The sequence below is a fragment of the Rosa rugosa genome, chromosome 7 (assembly GCF_958449725.1).
Source record: "Rosa rugosa chromosome 7, drRosRugo1.1, whole genome shotgun sequence".
NCBI lineage: Eukaryota > Viridiplantae > Streptophyta > Magnoliopsida > Rosales > Rosaceae > Rosa > Rosa rugosa.
In genome coordinates this window covers 32,969,551-32,979,744 of record NC_084826.1, presented here as the reverse complement: position 1 = coordinate 32,979,744, position 10,194 = coordinate 32,969,551, and the positions used below count along the sequence as shown (strand labels likewise).

Below are 10,194 nucleotides of genomic sequence, written 5' to 3'. Positions count from 1 at the left end.
TTCCAGAACCGCAAGAAAAAAACCCAATCTCTTTATCTCTTGATCGTGGCTGAGTTGATAGTCTGAAAATTGAATTAAAAAGTATTAATTAAATGAATAATTCATACAAAAATCTTTCTGTGATAGTTCATATAGAATACTTCCTTTTCAAAAGGAAGAAAGTAAAAGTGCTGACACAACCAATTCACTAACCGGAGCTGTTCTATTTGAAGTCTGACGCTAGAGCTCAATCACAACAAACACAATTTTCAGCTAATCAATTAAACAAAAATATACACAATCAAATATCACACCTATTCTATTTGTTTTCAACCCAATCTTCTCGTCATAAACTCGAACCACTCCAACCCTTCTATCGGGCAAAATCACAGGTCTGCAATGGCAATCAGTATATCACGAAAAACAAAGGGCAAAACCGTCCTTTTAGTCAAACAGTGCTAGGGTATATGTATAAATAATTTCTTTTCTTCTGCTTTCGAAGAGAGAGAGAGAGAGGGAGAGGGAGAGGGAGCAGCAAAGCAAAGAGAGAAATTCAAATTCCGAAAATGGCGAGAAATCTGAGGGTGCAACAGTCTCTACTTGTTGTTCGTAAGCTGCTTCCTGGATCCAGACCCCTAGCCCTAATCCCAACCTCCCAATCATCTCCACTTGCTGTTCAAAAGAAATCATCTCCACTTGCTCTTCAAATTTACAGACCCTTGTCCACTATTTCAGGTCATGTCGCACATGATGAAGCATCGGTGCCTGTTGATTCTCTAATTCGCTTTTTACCCTTAACCTCGAGCTACACTGCTCAATATGATTACATACTGAAGGCAATCCGAGGTAGTATTTTTTTCCCCTTTTTGTTTCGTCAAAATTACATTTAGATTTAACATATGTTTCTTAATTCGTTGGATAGATGACTGTTTGAATGCGATCTGCTGCTTCTATGCGGGGAGCCCACCTAGTAAGTTATAATTCCTTCCTTTTATGATCGATTTCTCCAACCCCCTTTTCAACCCTCTTTGCCTTTTTCTGCTCTTGTGCAGTGCACTTACCTCTAATCGTTCAAGCTTTCGTGGAGAGATTCCCACATGTAAAAATATATCATTTTCTCATTTTTACTCTGCGTCAGGTATGGCATTCTAACAACTTGTTGTTATTATTATTATTATTATTTTGTTTTTTTTAATGGTTGTCAGGCAATCTTATGATAAGGGTTGTCAACTATGAAATTCAACTGAAGATATAGTTCTTTGTTTTTCCTTTTTGCCTTGATGCACTGAATGTATGAATTTACTTGTATTGATTATATAGAGCAAGAATTTGAGAAACTAGGAGACATATCAGACTTGACTCAAGTTAGTAGAATCTAACAATCTAGTGATCTACTCTTAGTAGAATAAACTTCTTTGGGGTAGCAGTGTCCTTGCTGTGATTTTCGTGCCACTGGATGGAAGGGAATAGGCAGATTTTTGAATTCTATAGGTGTAGATTGGTCAGCTGTTTAGGCATTTGCTTCAGCAGTTTTTAAAGACTACAGCATTTGTAGCATCCTGTTAGATTGGAAGGCTACTGTGGTTTAGGTTTCCTTGTTTCATAGGGCAAGTTGTGTGCTTCCTTCCCTGTCTTGTGGCTGTTGTTGTTTTTTGCAATTTTGTTTTTGTAATTTCTTCCGCTCTGTGGATTTTCTTGTCCACTTTCTTTGTTGTATCTCTCTCTCTCTCTCTGGTTTGAATCAATTATGTATCTCTTCAAAAGAAAGAAAAAAGAACAGCCCACACTTGCATTCACATTCGACAAACTACGGTTGTTGATACACGTGGAGGATTTTTCACCTTTATCCTATGTTTCACTTGTCTGAGCTGTGGTGTCAATTAAAACAACATACTGGTTTACTGAAAAGCTTACATTGGTGTTCCAATAAAACGAATGTATTTTCATTAGCCATGTTTATTGCTTACCTATGTAGTTTCTTTCATAGTCTAATTGTTTTATGAGATTTGTTATTTATTTTGCCTCTAAATCAGTAACATTATTCACTCTCCAGAATAATGACACTTATGAGGCTGCTATGAGAATGTTGAATGTTACCAGAACAGTAAGTACAATTGAAATATTTAGGTTGTATTTCTACTATATCTTAATTGATAACGTAGAGCTGAGTGAGGTATATATAGTAATCGCTTTCATTTGGAAATAGAAAATTTATTTACTTTGCTGCTGTGTGCCTTTTTGTTTGCAGCCATTGTTCCATTTCTTTCGAAATGGTAAACAGGTTGATCAGCTAGTTGGTGAATCCATTGTGCTCTTGGACAAGACTCTTAAAAACCTTTACAAGTAATTATTTTATTCTTTAATTTACATTTGCATGCTTTTTTGTATGAGCAATCCTACGGGCACCGAACCTTATTATACCAACTTTGGATAACAACTGATGTTGCACATAACCTGTCGCTTATTATTTGTGATGAACATAATACAAATGATATAGGGGACTGATTTCCACTCTCCTTTTTTTGACACACTTCACACTTGCACTCCATTTTCTAGCACGTATAAAATATTAGCATGTACAGAAGGGGTGCAAGTGTCGAAGTGGTGAAAAATGGAGGGTAAAAACCCCCCATGAACCAGCTGGGGTCTAAAAAGTTATGCATTTGTGAAGGTGGTCTATTTATTTATTGCTGAGCTTTCTCATCTGACAGCATTGGAGAACTTGACACACAGCATTCGTTGGAGTGATCAAGGCTGCTCATTCTGTGCCTTGGACCGAGATCGGCAGTTAATTTTAAAAGTATTTCCCCTACGAAAGTTGTGCTATCCACCTCGGGGGGTTATCCAACTGGGGTCTCTTTGCCGTTGATCTACGTCTGGAATGATCTGGAGCTAATCTGGCCGTAAGAATTCTGTTAGTGTGAGTTTGGAGTTAAAGTTAGTGTGTGAACAAAAAAAGAGTGGGACCGAGTTGAGAGGTAGAAACAGATTGAGCCATTGCGGGGTAGTATGCATCCCTCCCATTGAGGCCTTCAACCAAAGCAAGATTTCAGTTGTCTCCATCCTCTCTCCTTCTCCTCCGCCGAAACTATCACCGACACCTCTCCGTTTTAATCAATTGAATTGTTATCCCTCCCTTTTAATCAAGTCTGGGTTCTGTTTACTGTTACTTTGGAGTGTTCATGGGTTTGCAATTGTTTGGTGATATATGGGGACCGAATATCACATACACAGTAATCCAGATTCTTAGCCCTTGAACTTAGTCTGGACACAAAATCATGAGAATCTACTACTAAAATAAGATCACGGACTTCAATTTCAAAACTCTGCAAGAAACAACTACAAAAACTGATAGATGAGAAGAAGCTTTGAAATCAATTTGATATCAGAGAAAGGAAAGTGTTCCACGGATAAATGAAGAGCCGAAAGAAATCGATGGAGATGAGGATTAGCAGTAAAACCGTCACTGGGAACAGCGGCCTCGGCGGTGGGCGAAAATCCCCAAACACCCTAATCTTCAAACTTAACCGAAATTGAAAACTAACTACACCACGATGTATATCTCAACAAATAGACAAGTTGGATACCTCATGCATAGGTAAATGTCGCCTGAAAATGCTTGAAAACCAGCGGAAATCGAAGCTTTGAAGCTTCGATTCTCCTTGCTCGTTCAAAGATGGGACGAACCAAGAGGAGAGAGGTTGGCGATAAGGAGGTGAGTTGAACGGCACTGGTGCGACGCCGTGACGTCGCCTGACGCCGTGACGTCGCCTGACGCCGGAGTTATGGTCAGGTTACTGTCGTGGGTCGGCGAAATGAGTTGGTCCTTCTAGATCGTCTGATCAGACTGGGTTATTTTACTTTTATAGGCCATATACAATTTCAAAGGGCGGAGCTCCTATTTAGTTAGTTTTTTCTTTCTAAATAATTTCCTTTTTTTTAGGATGCTATGCACTCTTGTGTTAGTCTGGTGCCTATTTACTATGGTTTGTCATAGTTTATAGGCTTTCTTGAATAAGTGAGCGTGGGTACCGTCAAATGATTGGACCTAATCTATGTATCACTGTGGTTTATCACAAACTTTTTATCTACCCATTGATGGTAGAGGGAGGATATGTAATGGTCATTTCTGGCCTGAGTATTAATATATCGACATGATATTCTTCAAAAAAAAAAAAAAAAGGCGGAGAGACAGATGGTTGAGAAATTTTATTCACACATTGCTAGTTTCATACTTAATACACCACCTATTAACTTTTTTATTTTAACATTTTACTAGAAACCCCTAAACTTTCTAAATTATCCTCATTCACAATATACCATACATATTCACTAAGAGTTTTTCTATTGGAACCTCCAAATTTGCTCACTTGACCTCTATGCTTTTCACACCTCTTAACAAATTTTCAAATACTAAATTTACTCACTAAACCTCACTAAAGTTCCTCAAATAACCTCACTCATATAATTTGCAAACAAATTATTATCTTTAAAATAAAAAATTTAGTCATTTCAATGATTTAATTACTCTATAGATCTTAACTAAATCTACATTTCTTAATCAAACAACATGCATAAATCTCTTTTCCAATAAAAACACAAGGTATTGAGTAAAATGACATGAACTATTCTGTGGTTTTTTTTTTTTAACTTTTTTTTTTTTCTATTTTAGCTGTGCAAAAAAAGTAAAGAAATCATTTGTTTTTTAATGTTTATTTTTTTTCTGTATTTTTTGTACCTCATGATTAATTATTGGGGCCGTGACCACTTACCCAATTTTTGCCCAAAAATTGCCCACTTACTCCACCAAGAGTTTTTTAACCCCATTTACCTAATCTAACAGTGTTTGACAGTATTGCCCTCATTTTAATTAACAAATTACACTCATATCTCTCTCTCCTCCCCCTCATCGATTTATCTCTCTCTCTTTCTCTAACCTCGTCTCAGGCTCTCTTTCTTTCTCTCTCTCTAAGCCACCACGCCCACCACTCCACCGTCGATGTCGGCCTCCACTGCCGCCGCTCTCTCCCACCGTCGGACCACCAGAGGATGACGCCATCCAACTCCACGATCCCAACCCCTCTGGGCTTCGCCGGTTTTGTTCGTCAGATGTCCGGGAAGCTCCGAAGCTCCACGCCTGAATCGGGTCTGGGCTTCGCCGGTTTTGTTTGTCAGATGTCCAGGAAGCTCCGAAGCTCCAAGCCGGAATCGGGTCTGGGCTTCGCTTGCAGGTCTTGGACGACGTCAAAACTGCGGTCTATTGGGGGGCAATAGACAGATTATTGCCCCCCAATAATTTCTTAACTGTGGTTAATTAATCACTGAAATTAGAGTTTTGATAAGTCTTATGTTGTTTTGAGTTTATTAAAGTACAATAATCTGTCAATGATAGAAACTGGTGATTTTTGGGATGGTCTATTGGGAGGCAATAGACAGATTATTGCCCCGCAATAATGTCTTAACTGTGGTTTATTTATTACAGGTCATTTCAACAAAATGCTGCTAGATTCATTAACCAAAATAATTAGGTTTATTGGGGGGTCATAAAAAGTTTATTGCCCCCCAATATTTTTTTTTATAAATGGTAAGAAGTAACTCAGTTTGGTTTTAAATTAGTTTACAAAAGTACAGGTATTCAAATTCAATACTTGGTGAATTTAAGTCCACAAGGAATTGGCTTTTTTTTCACACTCTCCACTTCACTTGAACCGCTTCACCCTAGGCCTCCCGGGTGGCCTCTTAACTATAAATGCACCTAACAACAAAAGGATCACCCATATTCCTCCAAAAAATAACAAAACAAAATATATTATTGCCCCGCAATAAACAGATTATTGCCCCCCAATAATATATCAGAAATACCAAAACACATTAGAAGCAGTCTTTAAACACAAAGAAAAATATCACTGAACACAATTATAGAGACTTTACAACAATTAAGACACATTATTGCCCCCCAATAATCTCGACTTCGGTTGACGATTTTGCCCACAATTCCAGTCATTTTGCAACAATTTCGGTTGACCATTTGCCTTCACACTGATTTGACTCCGATTGCAACGACTCCGGTTGCAGCCCGGGACTGGAGATACAATCAAGTTGCGATTTCCGTGATGATCAGTCGCTGGCGAGAGAGACAGAAGCAAATCGAAGACGTACCGGATTCTACTGGCGGTCGTCGATTCCTTCAGAAGGTCCAACCCGGCCTCGCCGAGCTTCTAAGCGACGAGGACCGTCGGCTTGGCGTCGAGCCTGGCCGCGGAGAGCACGACGACGACTTTCGGCGCGGCGATGGCGAGAGCCGGCGTCGTGGGCGACCTGCTGGAGGGATGGAGGGAGGGAGAGAGAGATCCAACGTTGTCTGGAGAGAGAGAGAGAGAGAGAGAGAGAGAGAGAGAGAGAGAGAGAGAGAGAGAGAGAGAGAGAGAGAGAGAGAGAGAGATCGGTGAGGGGGGAGAGGGCAAAAAAGTCCCAAAAATAAATAAAAAGAAGAAAAAAAGAATTCATTGGGTGAAGGGGAAATAATCACTTAGAGTGTTTTGGGTAAATGAGGTTAAAAAACTGTTAGTGGTGCAAGTGAGCAAATTTTAAGCTAAAATTGGATAAATGAGCATTTCTATTTAAATATTTTTAGTTTTTTTTTTTAACTGCTGATTTTTTTTTTTTTGCAAATATGATGGATAGACTTAGATTTAGGTCATAAATCATAAGAGGATTTATTTGTTTTCCCTCACCAATATACGTTCAACATATATATCATACATTTTTATATCACATGATCTTAATCATATTTTTAATTCTTATTAAATATATGTGAATGCTTTAATGAGTATGTAGTGAAATTGGAATATGAAAATAGATAAGGAAAATAATAAGGAATACAATCTAATATTATTGAATTGGAAAGTCTACATAAAATAAATATAATATTTTTTGGGTATAATTGTTGTCCTTAATAGTCATTTTATAGTAGGTTATATATGTCATTTAATAATTCATAATAGAGTGAGGTCAAGTGAGCAAATTTGGAGGTCCCAATAGAAACTCTCATTCGCTAAATACACATTCTTATTTTATATATACCATCTTAACTTATTTAAAAAAAAAAAAAAAAAAGCCTCCATAAGAACAAGTAGACTATATGACTTATTAGATGGATCATGAACAGATGATTAATTAAAGTAATTGATAGGAATGCTCAATCCCATGCATATTTAATTAATTGAGAATCATTGCATGACATTAGAAGATATTACTGCTCTCTTCTACGATGAAGACTGCAATGAGATCTATACAAGCAATAGGCTCGTTCTAGTTCATGTATGGTCTAACTACACGAGGTCATCAGTCTGTACCTAGCAGCAATAGAGTCCTTAGTTGCATTTGTTCATTAGATTCATTGTTTTTTTTTTTAGGTGCTCAGAATGAGTATGAATGGATGAGAAGGGTTCTCCTCTTGTTAAAATTTAATTAGATTCATTGTTGTGTTGGTCTTGTAGATGGTTGAATTGGGGTATCAATGATTGCAACAACTCCATTCCTGAAACTGTGCTATGTTTTTTATTTTTGATATAAATGTCTGTTTTGGTAATTCAACGTACTCATAAAATTTGATTTTGAGTGTATGAAGAAAGGAATGTGTATTTAGTATTTAAAGGCGTGAATAAAATTTCTCCAGATAGTTCACAACTTCAAAATTCTTTTCTAATAAATAATTTTTATAATTTTGAAAATTCTAAAAATCGTAATAAATAGCTCGGTATCTGAAAAATTTTCCAAAAATTCTGACGGAATCATCGTGACAAGTACTTTATTATCATGTCTCAAAACTTGTCTTTATTAACAGTCAAATGTATTAATAGGCTTTGATAATCGTTGAGATTAGTTGATTGAAGAGTTGTTCTTTCTATATCGTCTTTACCCTCTATATATAGGCTGCTCGCAGATTCTCTTTCCTAATAGGAATGAAAAACTATATTTTAGGCCACAGCCTTTGAATCAAATCAAAACTCTTAATAGTTTTGATAACTATCGTAGTCAACAAAAGATTAACTCTGTCGTAGCAATCTTCTAGGCAAGGTTAATTACCTTCTGGAGTCCTGGACGTAATCTTCTTGGATGCGAACTGTTTGATATCTATTAATTGCATATATATCTTCGCGGGGACTCACGTAGCTTAGTGCACATGCAATCAGAAAGGATAATTGCAATTAAAGGTGATTGCCCATTCCATGTGTTCTACGTCCATTCACCTTAGTTGCATGGAACCTTGATTGCTTGCTTAATTGGTCCACCGTAGGACCTAACATGCATGGGCAACTATATATATATATATATATATATGGGTGGTGCTATTCACACACCTTTTTTATCTATTCACACACCCCTTCTAATTTTCTATTACTTTAATTCAATCTTTTTTATAAATTACCCTAACTACCCTCTCTTGTAAATCTGTTTCTTATTCAATTTTCTTTTTTCTATTTGGCAATTTAATCATGAATCAAACATAATTATACAATAAATCAATTTTTTTACCTATAAATGAAGGAAAAATAATACGTTTATTAAGTGGAATGACATGTATTATTAGAGAAATAATATGCTTCTCAAGGTACCAACTTAATCTAAATTGTAAAGTTCTCCTTATACTTTGCAACGTACCAAACTCAATGCTTGTTGGTTTATGATTCTTAATCTAGGTGCATCATCCTGAAAAGAAAAAAAAATAGAATCATCGTTCTATCCACTTCAGCCACATGCTTCCACACTGCAGCTGATGATGAGCACAAAATTTGGAGATGCTCTACATAATATTGAATGCAATGAGTTGCAATGTTCGTGTAGGGACAAAACTATGTTCTACTAGCATAATATAGTAGAACAAATCATGTTGATAATCATAAGGCCATCATTATTAGGTTGTTGTACAGATCTATAATTGCTCAATGGATTCAAATACACCAAATAATTTCAGTTAGAATCTTATCAGAAATAGTGGATTTAAAGGGGCTCGAATGATCACTGAACTCATTTTTTTTTCATGTAAAATTTTCTCAAAAGATGGGTCTAAAGTTTCTTATTCTACCATGATTAAACTTCAAAGCATCATATTAGATAGATAGAAAGACTATGCATGCTAGAGAAGTTTTTGATGAAAAAGAAAAAAGGGAATGGAAAAGAGTTGCGGGAAATATGGATTTGAAGATGATTGACTTACCAAATAAGAAATAAAAAAATAAACATAATTATAAAGAAGGGTAATTAGGGTAATTAGGGTAATTTTTAAAAGAAAATTGAATTAAAGTAATAGAGAAATAGAGGGGGTGTGTGAATAGAGAAAAAGGGTGTGTGAATAGCACCACCCATATATATATATATATACCTTTCTTGACACTCGCGAGCAAGCATTATTGTTTCCTTACCCAACTTGTTCGCGTCCGCGTAATCTCAGCCATATATGCAGCTGCCCTCTTCCCTCTTGCACAATACTTGGTAATTAAGCAAATCATCATATTTAATTATCAAATATTTGATAATTAATAGTAAATCGATGAATATCCAGATTTGTCTCAAAATTGCTTGGCCTCCAAGTAGGCTTTATTTAGCCTCTAAACAATATATTCCGAACTTATCGAAAATAGATAGCTTGGGGCACGGATATTGGCTCGGTTTTCTTCGAGTCCCCATTGTCGGGAAAAAATGTTAATTTTGGGTTCAAACACTTGGTGAGAGGATCATGATTAAGAAACACCTAATTAGCATTAATCTAATTAACTAGCTGTAATACCGTTATAATCTTTGATCTTCTTCGTATTCTTGTTAATTGGATCTGATATGATCGGGTCAGACAAGTCATGGTATGCATGCCCGCATTGACGTGGCTACTTACTGTAATGGTAAAAGATCAGTGGGACTAACGCGCCCTTCATGGTCAATCCCTCCCTCTGTAAGTCAAACTTTGTAGACAACCCTAATTCATATGAAAACACATATAAAAACAAAAATTGAGTGATGGAGTCTAGAAGAAAACGAGCGCGTGATCCTTGTGAGTAATTCTTTATCGAAAGATCGGTCGCGTTTGAAATACAGAGTAATATTATTATAAAGCAAGACAGAGTCGTGGGTTTAGTGTATATATATCAAACTAGCTACCTCCTCCTTTCTCAACAACTTCACAGTTCACACACCTTGGTCTAATTCTAAACAGATCGA

General features: G+C 36.6%; 1 protein-coding gene across 2 annotated transcripts; it reads left to right on the top strand.

Annotated features, from left to right (window-relative positions):
- Window positions 1-461: 461 nt before the first annotated feature.
- Window positions 462-3,241, top strand: LOC133719700 (uncharacterized). Of its 2 annotated transcripts, XM_062145867.1 has the most exons (6): window positions 465-825; window positions 902-949; window positions 1,032-1,117; window positions 2,033-2,083; window positions 2,228-2,322; window positions 2,691-3,241. In XM_062145867.1, the coding sequence occupies exons 1-6, from the start codon at window positions 546-548 to the stop codon at window positions 2,725-2,727; spliced, it is 597 nt and encodes a 198-aa protein (XP_062001851.1). In that variant the 5' UTR covers window positions 465-545; the 3' UTR covers window positions 2,728-3,241. The 2 variants fall into 2 exon arrangements, with proteins under 2 accessions (XP_062001852.1, XP_062001851.1); XM_062145868.1 differs by lacking the exon at window positions 2,033-2,083 and having other exon boundaries at window positions 462-825.
- Window positions 3,242-10,194: the final 6,953 nt, after the last annotated feature.

Coding starts and splice junctions, on each gene's coding strand:
- LOC133719700 (XM_062145867.1), top strand. CDS start 546: ATGGCGAGAAATCTGAGGGTGCAACAGTCTCTACTTGTTGTTCGTAAG. Junction 826..901: donor CATACTGAAGGCAATCCGAG/GTAGTATTTTTT, acceptor TTCGTTGGATAG/ATGACTGTTTGAATGCGATC. Junction 1,118..2,032: donor TCATTTTTACTCTGCGTCAG/GTATGGCATTCT, acceptor TTCACTCTCCAG/AATAATGACACTTATGAGGC.